The 21,942-nt window shown below is 39.0% G+C and overlaps 4 protein-coding genes across 7 annotated transcripts; 2 read left to right on the top strand and 2 right to left on the bottom strand.

Annotated features, from left to right (window-relative positions):
• The first annotated feature begins 1,550 nt into the window (after nt 1-1,550).
• On the top strand, nt 1,551-3,843 carry tspan10 (tetraspanin 10). Its single transcript, XM_085454337.1, has 3 exons — nt 1,551-1,640; nt 1,748-2,337; nt 2,474-3,843. The coding sequence occupies exons 1-3, from the start codon at nt 1,551-1,553 to the stop codon at nt 2,772-2,774; spliced, it is 981 nt and encodes a 326-aa protein (XP_085310463.1). The 3' UTR covers nt 2,775-3,843.
• Nucleotides 3,843-6,367, bottom strand: LOC146711480 (retinal cone rhodopsin-sensitive cGMP 3',5'-cyclic phosphodiesterase subunit gamma-like). Of its 3 annotated transcripts, XM_085454338.1 has the most exons (5): nt 6,061-6,367; nt 5,626-5,879; nt 4,530-4,700; nt 4,402-4,442; nt 3,843-4,254 (listed from the first exon to the last, which is right to left on the bottom strand). In XM_085454338.1, exons 3-5 carry the CDS (start codon nt 4,682-4,684, stop codon nt 4,178-4,180), a joined length of 273 nt encoding a protein of 90 aa, XP_085310464.1. In that variant the 5' UTR covers nt 4,685-4,700; nt 5,626-5,879; nt 6,061-6,367; the 3' UTR covers nt 3,843-4,177. The 3 variants fall into 3 exon arrangements, with proteins under 3 accessions (XP_085310464.1, XP_085310465.1, XP_085310466.1); XM_085454339.1 differs by lacking the exon at nt 6,061-6,367 and having other exon boundaries at nt 5,626-6,044; XM_085454340.1 differs by lacking the exons at nt 5,626-5,879; nt 6,061-6,367 and having other exon boundaries at nt 4,530-4,940.
• A 1,008-nt stretch (nt 6,368-7,375) lies between these two features.
• Nucleotides 7,376-11,982, top strand: ccdc137 (coiled-coil domain containing 137). The gene is made up of 6 exons (XM_085454336.1): nt 7,376-7,561; nt 7,764-7,909; nt 8,005-8,212; nt 9,417-9,499; nt 10,664-10,743; nt 10,840-11,982. Exons 1-6 carry the CDS (start codon nt 7,491-7,493, stop codon nt 11,038-11,040), a joined length of 789 nt encoding a protein of 262 aa, XP_085310462.1. The 5' UTR covers nt 7,376-7,490; the 3' UTR covers nt 11,041-11,982.
• Nucleotides 11,983-13,825: 1,843 nt separating this feature from the next.
• On the bottom strand, nt 13,826-18,114 carry LOC146711478 (G protein-coupled receptor family C group 5 member C-like). 2 transcript variants are annotated; one of them, XM_085454334.1, is made up of 4 exons: nt 17,739-18,114; nt 15,791-16,767; nt 14,296-14,399; nt 13,826-14,215 (listed from the first exon to the last, which is right to left on the bottom strand). In XM_085454334.1, the coding sequence occupies exons 2-4, from the start codon at nt 16,758-16,760 to the stop codon at nt 14,147-14,149; spliced, it is 1,143 nt and encodes a 380-aa protein (XP_085310460.1). In that variant the 5' UTR covers nt 16,761-16,767; nt 17,739-18,114; the 3' UTR covers nt 13,826-14,146. The 2 variants fall into 2 exon arrangements, with proteins under 2 accessions (XP_085310460.1, XP_085310459.1); XM_085454333.1 differs by having other exon boundaries at nt 13,826-14,399.
• Nucleotides 18,115-21,942: the final 3,828 nt, after the last annotated feature.

Below are 21,942 nucleotides of genomic sequence, written 5' to 3'. Positions count from 1 at the left end.
TAGAAGGTAATCTATGACCATTTCATCTGTGTTTGGGTGGTGTTTCATCTCATTTGACTGATAGCAAAAACCCTGATAAGTCTGAGAGGCAGGGAGTTAATTCGAGGGATTATTTTCAAGGAATAATTTGTAAGCTTTTTAGGTTAACACATTTTAAATTTAACTAAAACTGAATTGACACTTCTACATTTCTTTCACTTTATGTAAAACATGCTCCTGTAATTTCCTCCATTGATTTCATCATATTTTGAAGGCTGATTTTAGCATTCTAGCTGTGGTCATGTTGGTATTTTGGAGCCACGGGTTACTATATTAGGAAGAAAATGTGGAGCACTAAGTAATTTGCTAATGTTGGGATGTTAGAAGCTGTCTTTATACACCTTTTAAGTATAAAGTTCAAACATACATATTTGCTTTTTTAAGTAAGTAAGCACAATCTTCCACAGTGGATTCATATTTCAACCATACAATAGCTACAATAACCTGCCAAAATAATTACACATTTCAAAGACTTTACTCATTTGATGTGTTTTGTGGACTTAAAGAGGTACGTGCATCATTACTAGAGACTGACTTGTTTTTTTTTGTGCAGTGTGTGCAACATGATATCATATAGAAATTAACCTGAACACAACTAAGGTCATTCACAAAGGAATGCAAGATGCTGTTTCTGATTAAAAACTGACGAAACATTTTACTCAGTCTTCTAAGAAGTTCTGAATTCCTCTTGGTTAGTAAAGTGTGTTTTATTTTTAATAAATATGACAATTCATTTGCTTTTCTGTTCTTTGTCTGGGATTATTCATGCCATACGTTAGAAGAGTCTCGGTTTTCTGAACTTTTTGTAAACGTTAGAAGAAACTGTCTTGTGCATGATACCTGACTGCATGGCCAACCAGCTCTAACTAGTGACAGATATATTGACAGATATGATATGATTAGTCTCTGTTAATCCCGTGATAAATGTTAAGTTGCATACACAGCAGGAAACCAAATGCACCTGGAAAATCCTCATTATATAAGCACAAAAGCTGGGAATCTATGTAGATTCTGAAACTTAAAACTGGTTTTAGTGGTTGCCCAGCTGCTACAATGTTGTTTCTTTTTTGAGGCCTAAAACATATTTTCCAGGTTTCTGGAAAATTAAAGCAAGGATTTTAAAATATGTCTTCTACTTTCTTCCTTTTGTGGTAATCACCATCAGGAGACATTTTTGTGAGTCTTTGACCCATGGGTCCCACTGTAGGGCAATATATTATCCTTTGCAGGTCCTGCTTTATTGCACATGAGTAGAGTTGAATAAAAAGTAGCTACTTCTATTCGGATGCCCACTTTTGTGTGAGTGTGTGTCTCCGACACGCTGCGATACCCTTTTAATCCCCTCACTGTGACTCTCACATGATGAAGAAATCCCACCCCCGAGGCTAAGCACAGCAATGGTTACTCCAGCTCAGCTCACATGCTTTTCTGTATTGTAGCAAATGATTGCCCTGTGTTACATTTTATCCTGTGTCATTCTGACCAGCTGATGTTTCCCAGTGGTTGACAAGATGAGGAGATTTTTGCCTAGAAAAAGATTCCCTTGGCCATGGCTGAGACGAGATGCTACTCCGAATGAGACCAGTCCACTCTTACCAAAGGTAGGTGTGTCACTGGGTTAGTTTGAGAATACTGTGTTCCTCTGTTCACCTGTAGTTACATTTCTGGGGTGGCTTTAATTTTTTGTGGCATTCTTGTGTGTCTAAAGGCAGGATCTACAAACAATGCTGAGGAGCTTGCCTTGGTCACTACTGATTTTCAAGCAGGGACAAACAGCGGACAGCAACACAACAGTCCCACAGATGCCAGGATAGATCCCTGTTACGGTTATTCTTTCATGGACTATTTCCTAAAATACTTTCTTATCATATGCAATCTGTTGTTCACAGTTCTGGGCCTGTTGCTTCTTGCTCTGGGGGTTTGGGGTCTCATTAGCAAGGAATCCTTTGCTCAGGAGAAGATCAGCAGTATTGGCACTGACCCAATGCTGGTAGTTCTGAGCGTGGGCTTTCTGCTCACTGTGCTGTGCCTGTCAGGCTGCGTGGGTGCCCTAAGAGAGAATCGCTGCTTGCTGAAGCTGTTCTCAGCCACAGTGCTGGTGCTCATCACAGCTCAAGTCATCATCGCCATTGTGGCCCATACTCTACAAGATCAGATTGAAGGTAACTTGCGATCCGGGATGTTAGTTGCCATCGCACGGTACCAAGATGATCTGGATCTGAGGTTCATCACAGACGAGATTCAGTCAAATCTGCAGTGCTGTGGGGCGGACAACTACAGAGACTGGGAGATTAACATGTGAGCAACTTGGAAATCTTTTTTTTTTTACTTTTTTGAAAGTAAATCAAAGCCAGTTGGTCACGATGTAGGAATGTGTTGAAGAAGTTAATGAGCTGTGAAGTTTTTTTATTGGGTTATTTTTCCCTTTCTTCAGATATTACAACTGCTCAGCTCCAGGAGTGCTGGCCTGCGGTGTCCCTGCAACATGCTGCGTGGATCCTCTGGAGAACGGCACCGTGTGGAACTCTCAGTGTGGTGTCGGAGCCCAATTACTGGATGAGTTTACTGCTCAGAGTGTGATCTTCCTGGGAGGTTGTCTGGGGGAAATCTCTCGATGGATCAAGCAGCACGAGGGCCTGATAGGAATAATTGTGACTGTCGTGTTTGGGGTCCAGATTCTGATATTATTTATTACCATACGACTGCTGGAACGCATTAATCGTCATAAAGTATAGCTATAACACGAAGTGACGAATACAGCAATATGCTGGTTGGGGTTTAATGAGTTCTGGCTGTGCTTAAATTCTGGCTTCATTTGTCAATCATTTAAAACAACCTAACCTTAAACACACAGACTGAACTTTTGCAAATGGAAATGAGACATAATTTAAACGAGGAAAGCAAATTCCAACACAAATTATCCACTGAAAATGTTTTACATTTTAAAAATGCTTGAGAGTTTAAGAAAAAAAGAATTTCAGTTAAAAGTTAACTGCAGCTTCGCAATAGCTATCACCTCTTTTGTGTTTAAAAAAAAAAACTCCACTTTTCAAGAACATGTACTCACTGGCCACTTCATTAGGTACACTTGTTGAACTGCTCATTAACTGAAATATCGAATCAGTCTGAATATGGAAATGGATTTGAAAGATTTTAACTTCACCAATGTGGGTCAGACCAAGGAAAGTCTTGAAACTGTATCTGTGTGTGTGTTTATGGGACGGTAGTGACACTATCACCAAAACGTTTTCACCACATGTGCCCAAATCCTTCAAAGACACACACCTCCTGATATTTGAAGGATCCTTGGAGGATCTCAAAATGGTGAAACAGTTCAACAGCATAGGAGTGGTTGTAAATGGGTCACCTGGGGAGTAGAGGTCCTGCAGATCAGATCTGCATCTTCATCACAAGCACCTACAATGTAACAAAATAATCAATGAACAAAAATGGAATTCATTTATTCTGAGCTGAGATCAGAATAAATGGAACAGCTCAGAAGAATGATTAGAGTAAGATTGTAAAAGCACCTTTCAGCGACTGACGGTGGACAACCTGCTGCAAATATGTGAAACACATGTGCACGTCCCACACATGCAAGGTTTCCTGCGCTGTTTTGAATGAACTGAACTGAGTTTGCTAAAAGCAAGTTTTGTGTTCTGAGTGTTAACAAATATTGAATAAATAATGATGATTACAGATGGTATTTATGATGGGAATGATGTAATCTCTCATGCGCAGTGTGGGTCAGTAAATAACCGTCAAATAAAAGGACAAAATCAAATGACTGAAATTGTGTTAAAAATGTCAACATTTATTCGAGAGTTTGATTAAATATGATAAAGACAGTGCTGACGATTGTGCAGAAACCAAGCTAACAGAGTTCTAGCTAAAACCACAGACTCAAGCAATGACACGAGAACACATTCGAGATACACGTTTTGTGAACATGGCAGCTTGAGATCGTTATGAAATTAGGTTTACAATATAAAATATATAAGACAAAGAACAGCATTCACAGCATGCAGACGTATAAAGACACCTTTTCAGCCAGTATTAATGATCCAGATTATTGAAACTAAATACTGAAATTCAAAATTTGCCACATTTATTTAAAACAACTTCACAGCGGAGATAATCAGATGATGCCATACTGGGCAAGCTCATGTAGCTCTAGATGGCTGTATGCCTCCCACGGGCAGATTACAGTGATGTCTAAAATGAAAAAAACAAAGAGAAGAAAACAAATCATGAGTTGTTGTTTTTTTTTGTTTTTTTGTTTTTGTTTTTTAAAGGAAGAAAAGGTCATGTCATGTGCATGTTTTGGTTATGTAGCCATCTGACTTTAATTTTTTTACTTACCAGTTCCAAGACCTTCCATTCCTGGGATCTCCTCTCCAAAGCTGGTAAAGAAAGAAAATAACAAGCTTTACTGGAGGATATCTGACAAACTTAGATGACTCGTGCGAGGTTATCAGAAAGAGACATACCCAATCACTCCTCTTTTGGGAGGCTTGCTCTTGAACTGCCGCGTGTTCCTCTGTTTGAACTTGGGTGCAGACTTGCGTGGGGAGCCGGGGGCCGTGGCTCTGAGGGGAGCTTTGTTGCCAGTCTTTCCTTCGGATTTGGCCACCTCCAAATTCATGCTTCTGTTGTTTCAACTGTAAAAGTCACTGTCTCATTAAAATGCCCAACAATGAATGAAACAGTTATAAAAATCTTGTGACGTAATTATCCTCATATAAAGACAAGCCATGTGCTCATGTTACTAATCAAATGCTGCGATACCTTCAAGCTTGAAAGCGCCTTCATAATCAGATTACTGTGAGGATGTGCTGAAGTGGCCTCTAGGTTTACACTGACAATAGCTTGAAATGTTTATTTATTTATTTTCACAGTTAAAAAATGGAAAAATAGCAATGCAATTTGTATGTAAATGTGCATAGATGTAACCACATATTTTTAAAAAAACAAAAAACAGATGCAAAGCCGAAAGAGTCCAATAAATATAATGTGCAAATAATGTACAAAACATGACTACATAAACAATAAGTTCTGCTTTTGCCCTGAAAGGTTACACAAATACACACAATGACAACTCTAATCAACAATTTCATAAGTTCAGCTTTTTAATCATTCTTAGAAATTCAGGTCATAGTTAAAGGCGGTCATATATTGTTCGGCGACTCTCATTTGTTGTCCTTCCATTATGCAAAAAAAAAAGGTGTGACAGAAAATTAAAAACAATTAAAAAGCACCTCAATGCTTCTTATAATGTCCCTGATATAATCTAGTCTTCCATATGACTGAATTAACACCTCATTAACTGTATTAAAAATATATATTAGGCTGGAAAGACTGAATTTCTATTCTGATTAATTTTACATTGCATATTATTTATTAAATATCTACGTTTTAATTAATAATCTAATACTACATGCCTGGATGGATACAGAAACATACTACCAGGTAAAGTCCAAATAAAGATGGAAACTTTTATATAACAATAATAAACTGCATGTGTTAAAATAAGTCCAAAAAGAGAAAGAGTGTTCAAAAAAGATTTAACCTGTTGTTTCAACTCACCGCTTGTGGTGCTTCTCTTGGTAGTTGATTATGATGGTAGTGTCCAAGAGGTCTGAGTGGCTGTTAAATGCTGTTGCATTAAGTTGCATTAGTGCAGTACTTTTATACACCACAGACTTAGAGACGATTATGACGCCACCTGCCAACAAACTGATGATTCTATCATCACTTGTACCCAAGCAGATCATTGATGAGGGATTGGCCGACTGGCATTCAGCAGGAGGGGGCAGCAGTTTCCTGTTCCTGAGACTGTCCTGAAGACACACATGCTGATGATTCTGAACGGGAATTATTTGAGTATTTTATCCATAACCTCTTCAGATATGGTCAAATGTAAGCACTGAGTTCTGGAGTTTTCTCAGGATATAGCTAATTATTATCACTGTTTTTCTGTTATGACCAAATATTATGTAACACCTGAAGCCGAGAACTTACTGGCATGAACCGTGACATTCTCCTTTCATCAGCAGTCTCGCAGATTGAGCTGCATTATAGCTGCTAATCCAGCCCAGCCTCCTTCCATCACACAGGTGAACACACCTGCTCCATTCATGTGAAGATTTACTACAGCGTCGTTCTGCAATCTGTACTGCTGATGCATGCTGTTCAGGCACATGTATGGACACTAACTCCTCATGTCACCTGTACAAAAAAGATTCAAATGTCTGAGATTAGTGGATATATTCAATAGAGCAAACCTGTCTAGCTACAGTACACTAAGGAGCCAGCTGTGGTATTTTAATTGAAGGTTGTTTCATTGAAGCTTGTTTATTATGTTCATTATAAGAAACACATGACTTTTTTCCTTTGTATTTTTGTATTTTGTCTAGCTGATCAATCAAATGGTATTTATTTCTGATGAAGAAATGTAGAGTTTACTCTTCACATTGTTTACTGGACAGAGCCACTTATTGATCCGCGTGACTGTTACATGTTATGTGACTGCTGTACAAATGATATGCACGACTTTGTAGATTCAAACCATAAATGATAAAGAGCTTGGTCTAGATCAGGGGTGGGCAGTTAATTTCCCCAAGGGCCCACATTCATCACCTAATTGTAACATCTACTCTTACCAGAGGCAGTTTAATTACAGGACAGTCTGGGTAATGAGCTACCAGAACAATTTTTTAAATTTATTTTTTTTGTAATTTTACACATTTATCTGTTTATTTATATTAATTTAAGCCCAAAAACGTCATGCTGGCAGATTTTTCTTTTATCAAAAGTAGTTACATCTTCATGATGTAGAAAAACTAAGACTAATTGTAGAAATCTCACTTATTTTTCTTATACTGAGATATTGCAGGGATTAAATTTCCATTTAAACTTCTTTACACTGAGAGAGAGGGATATTCACCATTCCCGCCTATTTAAAGACAAAGCGAATTGTCTGAACGACTTTAAATTATTTTGACCTATGTTTTCTACAGTTACTGGATGATGCCCTCTAGCGGTGGCAGGAAGCAGAGTCGTTGAATGGAGTGACCAACGACTGGCTCTGACAGGAAGCGTCTCTTGAGCCAATCAGGTTTGACCAAAGATCGTCTTATGTCTCATGTGTGTCACTCTGCAATAAAATTACTGTACGTCTCATTGATTACAGCGATTTAAAAAATTGACAATACATATTTAATTTGATTAAATCAGTTTGGTTTTTTCACAAAGCAAGAGTTTCATCACGAATCTCTCAATCTGTTTCAATACGCCAAACTTGCAAATCATGTTTTGGTACCTGAAAAAGAAATGGAGTGAGATGTCTGTCCTCTACTACGTGCCACCGGTAGAGTTTCGGTTGAAGTCTGAGCATAGTGCTCCACGTGTGTTGTTTTGCTTTGTTATGCATTCATGTTAATTATTGTAGCATGGTGAAGAATAAGAAAAATAAAGTGCCCGATTCGGGGAAACAAGCGGGAAAACCTGGACAACGTCAGAGGTACCATAAGGAAGCTAATACGTAATGGAAAATGTGCTAGTTAAGCTAGTTAGCAACAGAAGCTAGCTGATACGGGCTCCAACCCAAGTTGTGAGCGATCAGATTAAACCGGACTTGTTAAAGTTTTAAGTGGGGACTTGTATCTGCAACTAAACATGTTTGCTTTTTGTTTTTTCCTGTCTGTATTGTGTCCAAATTTCAGTAATGCCAAGCTCCAGAGAGATGGTAAACCCAAGAAAGCCAAAGAGGTGGACCACATTCAACACATCCCCTTCAAACTACGAGAAATAATGAAGGCTAAGGACAGAATGAAAACTGGGTCCCTAAAAGTCAAAAAGCCGAAAAAGGGTATAAAAAAAGTTTATAAATATTCATTTTAGTGTCATGACTGTCGTGTATAACTAATAAAGACTGTGTTGTGTCTTTACCCATCTCACCTGAAGATAAATCAGAGTATTTTCTAGATGGAGACATACCTGTTCCACATTTCAAGAGGGGCAAACGGGAAAGCGTGAAAGCTTACGTGCAGCGGATGGAGCGTGAGACAAAACATGTCATGTTCCTCTCCAAAAACCAAGTAGACAGGAAGCCCGAAATGGATGCAAGCGAACAAGAGAGGCCTGCACACTGCAAATCTGATAAAAAGAAGGAGTGAGTACACTTTACACTACACTTTACACTAAACCCCATCCTTATCTAGTAGGTTTCATGGCATAGCTTGTCTTCACTTATTCTGATTTGTGGCTGGGTTTCTTTTTTAGTGTTGTGGCACTGATATTTTTATATGCGTGACATGGATTGAATAACAGTAAAGTATTGAAATAATGTGTAAATCTTTTATCAAAGTTCTTGATCCACAAACTAATGACATGACGAAAAGCAAACTTTGTAGCTGCTCCATCCATCACCATTTGTGTTGTACAGCAAAAAATCTGCAGTAATCCTCCAGAAGTTTTATTAAAACATGCAGATGAACTGTTAACTTTGCCTGATACCGTGTTTAAATTATACAGCTTACAGAATGCTATATAAAAGGTTATATGAAATGGGCAGCTGTCCTATTTTACAAAGAAGAAATAACTGCACCAAACAGGGGTGAGTTTAAGGCAGGGGTGGGCAACTCCAGGCCTTGAGGGCTGGTCTCCTGCAGGTTTTAGATATCACTTTGAATCAGCTGTGTTGGATCAAGGACACATCTAAAACCTGCAGGACACTGGCCCTCGAGGCCTGGAGTTGCCCACCTATAACACCGTTATAACATCTGTTTTCAGCAGCACAGAAACTTTGCGTGAATGCAGAGGGCAAACTTCAGAATGCTGATTTACCTGATGCTCTTCATTGCAGCAACCACATTCTCCTTTAAAGCCTTACAGACACAAACTCGCTCTTCGCTTGACTTCTTCATACTTAAACAGGCAGACACACGTGCACAAAAACTCATAAACATGAACTACCTCATCCCAGAAATAAAGCTTTGCCAGAGAGTGCTTTAGAGTCTTTACATATTTTTGCATTTAAGAAAATGTTGTTGTTTTTTCCAAAAAATTAAATTTGTTCTGACATGTAAATACAGTCAGTGGGTTTATGTTTGTTGTTTTTCTGACAGGTGTTGTGTGCAGCTAAACTTTAAAACACTGCAAGTTCTAAAATGGAAACCAATGAACAGTTCATTTTGAAAGACCTGTGTTTTTTCTCTTTTGAATATTTATTATTGCTCATTAATAAGACAAAAGTATTTCTTATCCAATTAATCGATTGAACAATCAATAGATTACTCGATTACTAAAATAATCGATAACTGCAGCCCGACTGTCAAGTGTTACATTTTTAATGCCTACTGATTTTCTATTGGCAGGTATGGTAAAATGAAGCTACAGAAGCTACAGCAGAAAAAGGTGAACAAACAAGAGGACAAGATGGAAGAACAGATGTTTATAGGTAAGAATGAAGGTTTTACAAGGACATGTGGTGCATTGTTCTTTAGATGGGATCTGTCTTTGACTGTCACTCGGTTTGGTACTAATAGCAAGAGGTAGCATTTACCAGATATTATTTTCAACATTTCTTTGAAAGTCTGGGTCTTTTTGACATATTTAAAACACCAAAGGTCTTCGACACAGCACTTGCTTCAGTAGCATTTCTTTTTTCGTAGTACACCATCTACTAGGTAAACAAGGGTGCAGATGGAGGACATGCTGTGAGATATTCTTTCAGTAAAGCATTTTTTTTTTTTGCAGTACTGTCCTGATCACTTCCCTCTGAGGAAATTTCAAACCTCTATCTGAAGTAATCCCAGATTCAGCTGTTAGAACAAAACAAACATTAAAAATTTGTCAGTCTGAGCCAGAGTAAAACCAAATGACGCAGAACCAAATCACCTCAGTTGTAGTTCCCCGTGAAATTAAAGTAAGGACCCAATTCAAGTATATTAGATGATGTGTTCCTGGTGTAAGCCACAATGGATGCAGTGTTTAATGCCTTCAGTTGACATAAAAATCAACCACAAAGTTACTGTTTATGCTCATCTTTTCTGTTTGTGCCCTTATAAATCTACACTGTTTCCTACACAGAAAGTGGGAAGAGCATTTGCATCTCTGGGGTTTACAGAGACTGGTCCAAAAACAAATATTAGTGTGTGTAGATAGATGGATAGCCTACCTATGTATAATCACATTCTACGCATCCTATGATCGCTCACAAAGCTCTCAAACCGGTTTCTTGAATATGACAATGAGTTCACTGTATTCGCATGGCCTCCACAGTCCTCATAACTCATAATAGACTCATAATGGAACGGGAAATGTTATGGATGTGCAGTCCACAAATCTTCACCAATTGCGCGATGCTGTGATGTTAGTACGCACCAAATTCTCTGTGCCATAAATTAAGGAAGTGCTGAAAGCAAAACGAGTTTAAGCCGTTATTAGGACAGTGTAGCTAATAAAGTGACCAGTGTATAAATCAGGTGTTATGGTTAAAAGTTGTTGGGCTATACAAACATGGAAAATGGCAAGAAGTATTTAATTAAGGCAGCTTAACATGGCAACGGTGAGTGGTCATTAAAAAAATCCCTGTAGTTAAATGATGGCTTTTGTTTCGTAGATGATGTTCCTTTTGGTGAGGTTACAATGGCCCCTCCCTCTTTGAGTGCCAAACCAAGGAAAGCTGAAGTCAAATCTCAGGTAATCACACCGTGCATTGATCACATGATCTCTCATCGAACCATGCAGATGGTTCATAAAATCCTATTTCCTTTTTTTCCCCATTTCATTGTGCAGAAAGCATCAAAGGAGCTGCTCCTAAACTCTCTTCTTGGCCATACTGCAGTCTCCACTACAAAGCCCTCCATGGCCAAACAGAGAATCATGGAGGAGGAGCGGGAACGAGCAGTAGAGGCATACCGTCAGCTGAAGAAACAGAAACAGCAGCAGTATGAAGCTAGGACTGCAAGCATGAGAAAACTCAAAAGCCTTCATTAATGTCGCTTTTCACTCAGCTCATCTGCAGTCAGTGTTCCTGGCAGCAGCAGGGCTGAGCAGTGATCTGTAGAAACTGTCTAAATAAGATGGAGAGCTAGCCACATTTGAGATTAATATCTGGAGGAACTTTATGCATCCATAGGCCACTGTTGGAGGCTCCTGTAGCTCAACAGGTACAGCAGGCTGTTTGCTTTTCATGAAACTGGCAACATACCACTCCCCCACCCACGCTGTCTAAAAGAGGGGGAAAATGTGTAGTATTCAAATGTCTGTGTGTGCAAGGGTGGATGTGGCTCCTTGTGTAAAGCGGTTGGTTGGGAAAACTTTAAGGGCACTGTATAATTCCATTTTATCTTTAGGTACACTAAACAACACTGCCGCTTTCACAACGTTGTTAATTTAAAAGAGTGAACGGCTTTCAAAGTGCTTTGTAACACTGCAGAGTCATTTCCCAAGTCCGATGGAAAATACATGGAGATATTTTGCCTATGCTCATTTATCACCCTTGGAACGCTTGCGTATTTCATCATTTGTATTTACAGTTTTTTCACATTTGCATGTTCAGATAACCAAATTCTGAGGTCGTCCGTCATGTGATGGACAGTAAAATCCATCCATCAGGTTATTTCAAAGTAAAGATGATCCTCTGATTGTTTTTAGTGGTCCCACTAGATGGCACTCCTCTTGTACACAGCCGACATAACTTGCTCATTGTTGGTGCCACATTATATATTGAAGTATTTTATATTGTTGTTAAATGGTTGAGTGGTAATGACTGCATTTTATATAGAAAATGTAAATAACATGTTGAGAGAAACCATGAGGTCATTTATTATTAGATGTTTTTGATTTTTTCCATGCTCCTCAGCAGATGTTTGCTGTTTGTTGTCATATTCCCTGTTTTTTTCCAGAGCATTTGGATAAATCTGGAATTGTCATCCACACTGATGTTCAGAAACACCAGCTGAAAAAACAAATATCCTCATGAGACCTTTTTAGCTGTTCTTGGGTTTTAAAGTCCTTTGCAGCTGCTGTTTTTTGTTTGTACGTCTGTGATAGCCTCTGTCTTGGGATAAATGAGCCATTAGCCTTTTTAAATGTGCAGCATTTATTAGAGCCTGGCACAGCTATTTATATTTGTAATCCTTCGAAGGCTTTACACTCATGAACGAAGCCATTGTTTAAATATTTGCATATGAGACAGACTGCGCATATTCAAATCTTTGTTCAAAAACTTTCAAAGCATGCTATCTAAGGAATAAAAACCACATTGATAATATAATGCAATAGTGATCAACTGAATAATATGACCAGATGGTGTCAATACTGAATTCTTCTTATCTGGTTCGTGGGTCCAATCACTGCTATTTAATCAGCTTGACTGGTGAAACCCTCAGTCCATGTTTGTCCTCTGATGGTTGTCACAGTGACACGGAAATGTATTAAGTGGGGACAGCTGCTGGTGATTGGGTGCACCGACTCCCTTGAGCTGAGCACATTTGCCATTGGTTATATTCCACCTGTGTGCAGGACAGCTGTTCACATTATCAGAGCTTTACAGCTGTTTTTCACTTAGGATGTTAAGATACTGGGTTTTTTTTACCTTCTTCTTCTTCTTTTAGTTGAATTTACTGACCCCGGAGTTACGTAATATACAAAGCTTCAATCGTGTTAGCGTATTTATATAGTCAAATATTTCAAGTGCAATGTGGCACATTGTGAGTTCTCTGTATTAAATGTTTTACCAACCATCCAAAGGTCCGCTGGGAAGCACGAAATCTAACCAGACTTGAGCAGTTTCATTGGAAATATTCTGCTCTGTTTATGTCCACATGCAGTGTTTCATTTTGGATATCATGCAACGCTTGTTTTTTTCAGCCAGATCAAGAAGGTGATACTGAAGGTTATTACAGAGGAAAACATCATTTGCTTATGTGTTCTGTTGTTCAGTGCTGTCTGATTTCCTGTTAGTGAGCAATTTATCTTCCGATCAAGTACCCATGGCTGCTGACAGTACAGGATGGGAAAGAGTAATTGGGAGAGAGACATTTAAGCCTGCTGCTAGGCAGCCACTGCTGACTGAAGCTTTTAAAGACGTGTGAGTGTGTGTGAGCGAGATAAATTATATTAAAATAATTGTGCTTGTCATGTAGAGAAGACAGACTACCTCTTGTGAGTCAGAGCAGTTGTAGATGAAAATTTTCGCAGCAATACGTACGCAATATTAATCTGTTACCACAGCGATTGATGATTGGATTCAGCAGCATTACAACAACATCAGCTTGACTATCACAGCGGTCTCCCTTGCTGAACTACAAACTCAGGCATCACAGAGCCAACCCCTGGATGTCGTGCTAGGTGCCAGGCCAGGCTTATCAAGCAAACATATGTAAATATTTGAAGCAGTAAACTTAGCAATCCTGCTGACATGATGACACTTCCTCTTTTACCATCCAGTACCTTTCGTTATTAGTTGATTCTTTCTGCAATCCAAAACGCCAGAGAATTTAACTGAAATTTGTAGGGCTGACACCTTAGAATTTACACCTTCACATTTATTTCATTCATGGCTAAAAGCCACATTTTTGCATATGATTACATTATTATAGTTACACAAATTTACAACTAAGTATGTTATACTGTGGTGATCATGAACAAATTCTAACGCATACACACACACACACACATATATGTGTGAACGTGTTAGAATTTGTTTATATATATGTGTGTATATATATCATCTGTATATATATATATATATATATATATATATATATGACAGATGATATATATACACACATATCTTGTATTTGTTGTATTTCACTATATAATCTTTCCTCTGTAAGCCCAGTGTGGTTTGCATCATTATAATAATGTGTGGTTTTTTGATGTACATAGAGCAAGCATTGCATAAGCATTAATGGAAACTAAGCAGTCATATACTGAATATTACTGGACTTTCACTCTGTTATTGCTTAAGAGAAAACCGAGATATAAAATATCTGATTCTTGGAGCTCTGAGATGGAAAAGCTCAGTGCAATGTGCTCGGCTTGGGCTGCTAACTTATGATAGTCCTGAAGATGTTTAGGAATCCACTGAGCACGACTAGGAGCTGCAGCTCCCCATATTCAAAGGGCCAGGTGTGGTTCGAAGTATCATTGAGTCTTGGTCCTTCTGTGAAAATACACATATGGATTATTTTCACCTGTGATGTCAGAAAGACGGGATGTTTCGTGATTAAAAATAGCACTCACCCTTGTCAGACCTTTGGCAATCAAGGCTATTTCAGTGGGCTGGTATAAACAACTTCGTGCCTGACCATTGTAAACCCCATATGGAGACGTTGGATTTGTGGATTCTGTCATAAAAAATGTTATTTTACAGTCATTACTGGATTCATTTTGTTGTCTGTGTGCAATCTGTTGCAAAAACCTAGAGCCACTCCCAATTTTTTAAAATTATTGCGCTTCCAAGGAGCTACACTTTCTTAAAATTGTCCAAGTGATGTTGAGCATCAGTTGTCCATTCTTTCTGAAGTTTTTTTTTTTTTTTTTTAAATAAACAAATTGATGCCCAAAGTGCCTTTAGCCAGAGGTTTTGCATATCTCAGCATGGTATAAGCATATATGTGTATGTGCTTGTATGTAACGAAATTTGCTACATTCAAACTGGCATTGACGTGGATAGAAAAATACAGAATGGGACATTATATATTTCAGTAATATTGTGGTCTGAGCCTCAACATTACTGAAGCAGTTTGGGTTTGGGCCAGAAAAACATTCAAACAAGGTACAAATAAGGTACAGCCACACAGCACTGTTGACAGAACACTGTCCAAGACTGCGGCAAAAGTAAATCCAGTCAGAGTTCGAGAAGTATTTCTGAAGTCTACTTAAAGAAATGACAAGAACGTTTGCCTAAGAGAATCCAGCCTTTGTTAAAGAATAAAGATGGTGATCCAAAACATTCTCCTTCAAACTCGTTAGAACTTTGCTACTTGGCTAACATACTGTCTTGGCATGTATGTTTGTACAGTCATATGAGGTGGCTCAAGACTTAAACCTAAAAACCATTATTAAACCATTATTAACAACTGAAATGGCACAATTTAATACATCTGCTGTTTGAAATTGTACAGTGAAGAGAAGAATCAATATATTCAGCATTACTTGGGAAAATTAGGCACCACACACACCCTAGATATTTCCTAACATTGAAGCAATCTGTACTATGTGCCACATACTTTAAATGATAACAGTATAATGTATCCTGTATTGGTATCGGCTGATACCAGTTGGGGTCCAACAGTTAAACCTGATCATTGATCTCAATATTTAGTGTGTTGAGAATGTAAGGTTTGCGAGCAACAGACTTCATATTGCAATGCAGTGATTCTTCGCAATGGCAATATGCTTTGTGCTGATAATGTGGGTTGTGGATAAATAGGAAAGTGGTATACAAAAACAGCAATTTTCAAAATTACAAAACAGTAAACTGGAGAAGGTGTACTGTAGCCAGTGTGGGTCTTCATTTGCTACACTGATGCATTATGTAATATACCACGCAGTGCTTGTTATCAGTTTGGAATAATCCAAACGTGTCTCAATAAAATTTAGAAATTAATTCCTATTGATTACTTAATTACTACTTAATAAAATGTATTAATTCTAATGATTCTGTACCCACCTAAACAGTATTAAACTGCTGAACTGTGAAGTTAATGGCTGACCATAATGTGTTATGCTGTACCTGGTTCATCCATAGAAAAGGCTTTATTTTCTACGTAGACATGCTGCGGGGTGGGCTGTGGCTCCTTCAGAATGTTGTCGTAAACCAGGCTTCTAGCAGGATAGACTTCTTCCCCATCGGGTTGTTCCTTGTTTGGGTCCTCCTGGGTCAATAAACAGATTTCTGGAATTGCATAGAACAAGAGGAACACCCAGGCATTTGACACCACGGCTATAGCCATAGTCGGATCGTCCCAGCTGGAATTATCAACTGCTCGGTTCCCATAGATGTACATGACAATCCAAGCTATCCAAAGTGCCAAAGTGAGGACTCCTGTGACCAGGATAAAGGCTCCATCTCGGCGCCAGTGCTTTTGCTTGTGTGTTAGTGAGGGCACAGACGTTAGCACCACAGCTGCTATCAGAACCATTACATATATAAGAGCCATCACAAAGTCCCGGCTGACAAAGCTGCAGGCCAGGTCAGGAACACCGAGACCTCTGAGTGGGCTCCTGGCCACAGTAATGACAAGCCACTCGGTGTTGATGATCACCTCGACAAGCCAGAGAGCCAGGGCTCCCAGCCATAACATCCAGCTCCTGGGCCCCTGGCCTCCCCTTTGCAGCAGGGCAAGCCACAGCCCATGCATCACCAGGCAGGCCAGACAGCCTGAGAACAGTACTCCAAACAGGTACCTCCGTGCAGCACAGGTAGTAGAATACTGCTCCACAATAAAGGCAAAACTAAGTCCAAACAGACCCAGTGTGAAAACTAAAATGCTGGCCTGCAGGCCCACCATACCCTTTCTCTTCTTGTCTGTCACAAACGGTAAGCTAGCCATGAGAATGACGAACAAGATAAAGGCAGTCAGCACACCAACAGCAGCAACAGCTTCCACTACGATGCCCCATACTGCTGTCAGGTCACACAGATTATAATATATGGAGCTCACATCACCACCACATCCTTTTGGAGCACTAGTTGGGTCCATCGCTTCACTGCAAAAAAAAGAAACAAAAATAATTTGATTACTTCAACATACATGTTAATGTTGTAGTTACAGATTTCATTAATAACATCCCTGATTATTACAAAACAAACTATTGGTTTAAATTGCAAGTAATATTACTGTAATAGTTTAATATTGCTCACACAGTAATATTACTGTGTGAGCAAGTTAAATGGTGCCATGCATATACAGCTGTGCCATTCCACTGGAGTTTCAATATGAAAATGACCTCATTTCTATTTTATGGAGTTTTAATGTGCCATACTAATTACTGTAAATTCAAATATTCATTCAGGTCTCTAAAGAATCCTGGAATTATGTACTGCATTCCCTGGCTGTAATTACAAAACTGAGTCATTCTACACAGAGCTTTAGTCACCGCTCACTCTATAGCCTCCTAAGACCAGCTAATTAGGAAAAGCAGCATTTCAGCATTTCAGCATTTCAGCATTTTACCATGACACCTAATGAGTATTTCCACACAGTATCCCTGTTCCAGTACGCACACAGGTGTCATTCAGGAATCATATGTATTTTAATAGCAGAATGTATAGTTGTAGGTGTACATTTTAAACCAGTTATAATTGAACGGCAACTTAATTATTGTTTATTCTCTTCTTCTGACTGTAACTGTAATATAATAATTAAAGGACACGACATTCAAAAATGAATATGCTTTTTATGCGAACTTTCTGACTGTGAAGATTTCAGATAAAGGTGCCTGTGTGGGATGAGAACATCGTCCTGCTGCTTATTTAATAATTATATTACACCCAGTGAGTTAGCTTAGTTAACTAACCACAAAAACAGGACATGCTGTTTAAAGGACAACAAGTTGTTTATGATTATTTATATAACAGAATCGGAGAGACTTAGAGGGGGAGACAGTTATGATGTTATAAAAATAAAAGACAAACAGGTTCAATCAGGAGTCTTTGCTTAATAACACGAGTCTCTTACCAGGATTGCAATGAGAGCTGTTCCGCTAGCCTCTCCAACAGGTAACAGGTAGATTCAGTCCGATAAAGATTACTGACCTCCGAAAAGGAACTTCCCTTGCACGAACGAGTTGATTTTTTATTGGTGGTAGTAGTTCATCTCCATTTTTACAACACTTCTTGATGATTCGACCAATAATTTCTGTGCGTCAGGTGTTGACTTTTGTTTTGTTTTTTTTCGGGCGGGATCAGAAACGGACCTCCATCGGCCACTCCTCTTTTATTCAGGCATCTTATAGTGACCTCACAGGTAGTCCCAACGAAGTAGTTGCTTCTTTTAGTTGTTATTAATATTCTGTAAAAGTTCTCTAACGACTAACCTCAAACCACCCTGCTCCTTCCCCAGCCTCTGGTATCTACAGCTTTGCATATTCTTTGAGATTAGCACCCGGCCTACTTATTTATTTCAGGCAGCTTACATCCAAACAAAGGGAGCACTCATGTATACAGGCTATGCGAAGTGGTATGACCCATGCAAACACGCCGATCATCGATGACTTTAACAGGTTTTGTAATTAGGTCAATTTTGAGATTAGCCTTGAAATACTCAGCTCCTGCGCATACAGCAGCGTTTACAGTTGCCTATTTTGCGCTCCTATTGTGGAATATAATGACTCACATTCGTATTTTGGTTCAGATGATTAAATCCAATACTGCATATCAAATTTCTGAAATATAGCATTATTATTGCCCAAATGTCTAGGCTACTTTAGAGCAGTTACAGTTACAGGAGGGACTGTATGGTAAGCAGAGCCACCTGGTGGCATCAAGGCTGGGCTGAGTCCTGTGTTTTTCAAACAAATTGGATTACACAACAAAATAGATCTTTCTATTGATCCGTTGTACAGTAGGACATGTCAGTTAAAAAACCATAAGATAAATAAGCACATTAGTGAAGGAATTGATTTTAAGCTTTTAGACTGTCAGTTTTTCAAAAAGCTCTGCTTTATTTTATCTTCCATCAGTAACTTTTCCCCCCATTCCTGAAAGTTATTCAGTGGTGTTTTATGCCATAGTCTGTGTTTTCAAGTGGTTGCAGATCTGACAATTTATAAAACATAAACATGATTTTGGGTCAGGGGGTTAAACATGTTTTCAATGTTGTGTTTCTCTTTGCACTCTTTTTTTAAAAGCAGTCTCTTTCTCCTCTAATTTTAATAAACTACAAATTTTTTTTTTAAAAAGTAATAAAGTTTTTGTTTTTTAATTCAGTGTAATATAAGAGTAAGCGTCTCCTCACTGGCTTCACTGGCAAGTACCAAGGTGGACCTATTGAAGACAAACTATGGAGGACGTAATCGGCTACAATAATCAAAGCAGGAGAAAACTGAAGTCTGCAATAAATGTTCACAATTATTGGTTGACAGTAGAGGTGTGAAGTTTTTCAGATAAAAGAAACACAACTGGATGAGCTGTGACATAAGAAATTAGAATCAGAATACTTTATTAATCCCAAAGGAAATTATATAGTTACAGTAAGTACAGAACAGACTGAACTAAATTAAATAATAAAATACATTTCAAAGTTAAATATAAGAAATAGCTCTAATATATACAAATAGCTCAATTAGAAATATCCAGAATATTATCAAGATTAAATATATATGATTGACATTTTACCCTAAACTGAAAACTATAAAACTTTGCAACTATTGTACTGTGTACTGTGCATTAGATGGAGGAGTTGTACAGGGATGAGTGATTTCTTGTGTTCTTCAGTCTTGCATTTGGGTAATCTCAGCCTCTCACTGAACCTGCTCCTTTGCAAGCATGTCATGGAGTGGATGGGAGGTATTGTCAAGCATTGTCCTTATCTTGGACAACATCCGCCTTTCCGAAATCACCTTAAGGGAGTCCAGCTGTATCTCCACAAAATTCCTGGCCTTGCAGATCAGATTTATTGAGTCAACCTGCCACCTCAGAGAAAATCATGACAAATGTTAAAATACCTCAGCCGCTTCAGAAAATAGAGGTGACTCCATTCCTGTAGAGTGCACTGGCACTTTAACCCTGTCTAGTTTATTATCTATGTGTACTCTGAGGTATTTACAGCCCTCCACACTGTCCACATCGACCCCCTGGATTGAAACAGGGGGTCACAGGTTTCCTGGCCTCCTAAAGTCCACAATCAATTTTTTTGGTATTGTCACGTTGAACTGCAGATGATTCTGCTCGAACCACATGACAAAAAGGAGTCCACCACAGCCCGGTACTCCATCACATCACCCTGACTAATGCATCCAACCACCGCAGAGTCATCAGAAAACTTCTAAAGATGGCAGGTCTCTATGGTGGCTGAAGTCTCAACAATCCAGGACACAAGAGAGGCATTTATTGCATCGCTGTCAGCTGATCACCCAGGAGGGTTGGCCTGATACTATTGAATGCACTGGAAAAATCGAAAGAGATGATCCTCACAGTACTCACCGGCTCGTCCAGATGGGCATAGACACAATTGGTAGATGATGGTGTCCTCAGTTCCGAGGTGGGGCTGGTAAGCGAACAGAAGCAGATCCTGATATGGTCTGACAATAGGTGGGAGCTGCTCAAGGATAAGTCTTTCCAGGGTTTTCACGACATGGGAAGTCAGTGCCACGGGTCTGTAATGGGGGCCACTGAGACGTGGCATCTTTGGTACAGGAACAGAGCATGACGTCTTCTACAGTAATGGGACCCTCTGCAGACTCAGACTCATCATGAACAGTTTATAAAAGACTGCACAGGCCTTGAGGACATGGGGACTCACCCCATCTGGTCCAGCAGACGTGCCTGAGTGGAGTCATCTCATTTGTCTCTGAATTTGTCTCTATCTGCTTAGACGTAATTCATATTCTTGCTCAGAAATAGTCAACTTTTGTGCATTAAAGCATCTGAAAGTTTTATGCATTTACATTCATTTAACTTTTTTTTTTTTTTTGAAAATTCATGACTGTCTTGTTTGAAACCCTGGCTAACTGATGCTTTCCCTCCCTGTTTAGAACAAGGGTAAGGTCATCCAGGGCACCTTGTTAAAGCCGGCTCTGGCATCCAGCCTGTACTTAACTTATTGTTTATACTGCGTGATGGAGCCCCCCATGGTGCATTGATCTCTCAATGGATCTTGTCCCCAGGGGTGCTCTCACAAATCCAGCAGTTTGTCAATCCATCCTTTTGCATTTTGGTCCGCTCAGATTCTTAATAGGAGGTTAGATCGAAGGAGAAAGCAATGTGACCTAAATGAAGGACATGCACTTTTCAGAGCTTTAGGCCTACTTTACTGTGAATTCTGCTTGCATATACCAAGTTCCTGAACTGGTAAACCAAGCGAAACCCAGTTAATACATAAAAATATTCATAATATTTACATGCAACAAAACAGGCTGAGTAGTTGACATAAGTCTCAGTGTGATGTCTATATTTTCTGTCTAAAGCTAAAACAGACTGAGATGATGAGATGCTACCATATATAATCCTGTACCCTGTCTGTATTGTCTTGTCCAGTTTGTTGCAGCAGACCTCATTAGGACACCTCAGCTGCACTGCTCTCCTTTGAGAACATGTCAGGTTATTCATAGAAGTGGCTCAGGTTTGGGTCTCACAGGACATCTCTTCTCCTGCATTTTTATTGCAGCCTGGCAGCCCTCAGCACTTCACCACAACCCAGTTCCATCTGAAATGGCCGCTCTCCTCGTCTTTCCCAAAGTAGGTAGATGGGCATAATTTTTAAAAACACTCATCACATTGTTCTATTTCACTGAATATCGCAACTAATGATCTTGCAATGATCAAAAAACACCCAATCTATATATTTCAAGAATAGTTTAGCAGAGATCTCAGTATTGAAAGACCCATCACTGACAAGCAGTTCAGTACTAGCTGAGTGTTAAATAAAGGTTAATTTAGATGAGAATGCAAACATCTCTTTGAACCCAGGGGACATGATTGAAGGAATTATGTATTGTTGTCATGGTTGCTATCTTACATCAGAACCTACTGAATATAGGTGTACCCCACCTACTCTGTGTTTTTTGTAATTCTCTACTGTCACGTGGTTAGCTCACTTTTGAATCATTATAGCATTTAATATTGATTTTTATAGATGGGAGGTTAGTATGTTCCCTGCAAGCAGCAAACCATTACCTCCATATCTAGCTGGTATTTATACTAGATACTCTCAATAAGTACGC

Source organism: Copadichromis virginalis, linkage group LG4 (assembly GCF_057382275.1).
Source record: "Copadichromis virginalis isolate Kocher_CV1m ecotype Utaka linkage group LG4, C_Virginalis_male_GT1.1, whole genome shotgun sequence".
In the NCBI taxonomy this organism is placed as follows: Eukaryota; Metazoa; Chordata; class Actinopteri; order Cichliformes; family Cichlidae; genus Copadichromis; species Copadichromis virginalis.
Note: the sequence above shows the minus strand (reverse complement) of the source record. Positions and strands in the feature narration are given on the sequence as shown.

Bases quoted from the DNA above. Each gene is read 5' to 3' on its own strand.
- tspan10 (XM_085454337.1), top strand. From the start codon at position 1,551: ATGAGGAGATTTTTGCCTAGAAAAAGATTCCCTTGGCCATGGCTGAGA. The intron at 1,641-1,747 runs GTAGGTGTGTCA...GTGTGTCTAAAG, and splicing joins CCAGTCCACTCTTACCAAAG to GCAGGATCTACAAACAATGC. The intron at 2,338-2,473 runs GTGAGCAACTTG...CCCTTTCTTCAG, and splicing joins AGAGACTGGGAGATTAACAT to ATATTACAACTGCTCAGCTC.
- ccdc137 (XM_085454336.1), top strand. From the start codon at position 7,491: ATGGTGAAGAATAAGAAAAATAAAGTGCCCGATTCGGGGAAACAAGCG. The intron at 8,213-9,416 runs GTGAGTACACTT...TTCTATTGGCAG, and splicing joins AAATCTGATAAAAAGAAGGA to GTATGGTAAAATGAAGCTAC. The intron at 9,500-10,663 runs GTAAGAATGAAG...TTTGTTTCGTAG, and splicing joins GGAAGAACAGATGTTTATAG to ATGATGTTCCTTTTGGTGAG.
- LOC146711478 (XM_085454333.1), bottom strand. From the start codon at position 16,760: ATGGACCCAACTAGTGCTCCAAAAGGATGTGGTGGTGATGTGAGCTCC. The intron at 14,400-15,790 runs GTACAGCATAAC...TTTTTATGACAG, and splicing joins CTTTTCTATGGATGAACCAG to AATCCACAAATCCAACGTCT.
- LOC146711480 (XM_085454338.1), bottom strand. From the start codon at position 4,684: ATGAATTTGGAGGTGGCCAAATCCGAAGGAAAGACTGGCAACAAAGCT. The intron at 4,443-4,529 runs GTATGTCTCTTT...TTTCTTTACCAG, and splicing joins CCCAAAAGAGGAGTGATTGG to CTTTGGAGAGGAGATCCCAG. The intron at 4,255-4,401 runs GTAAGTAAAAAA...TTTTCATTTTAG, and splicing joins AATGGAAGGTCTTGGAACTG to ACATCACTGTAATCTGCCCG.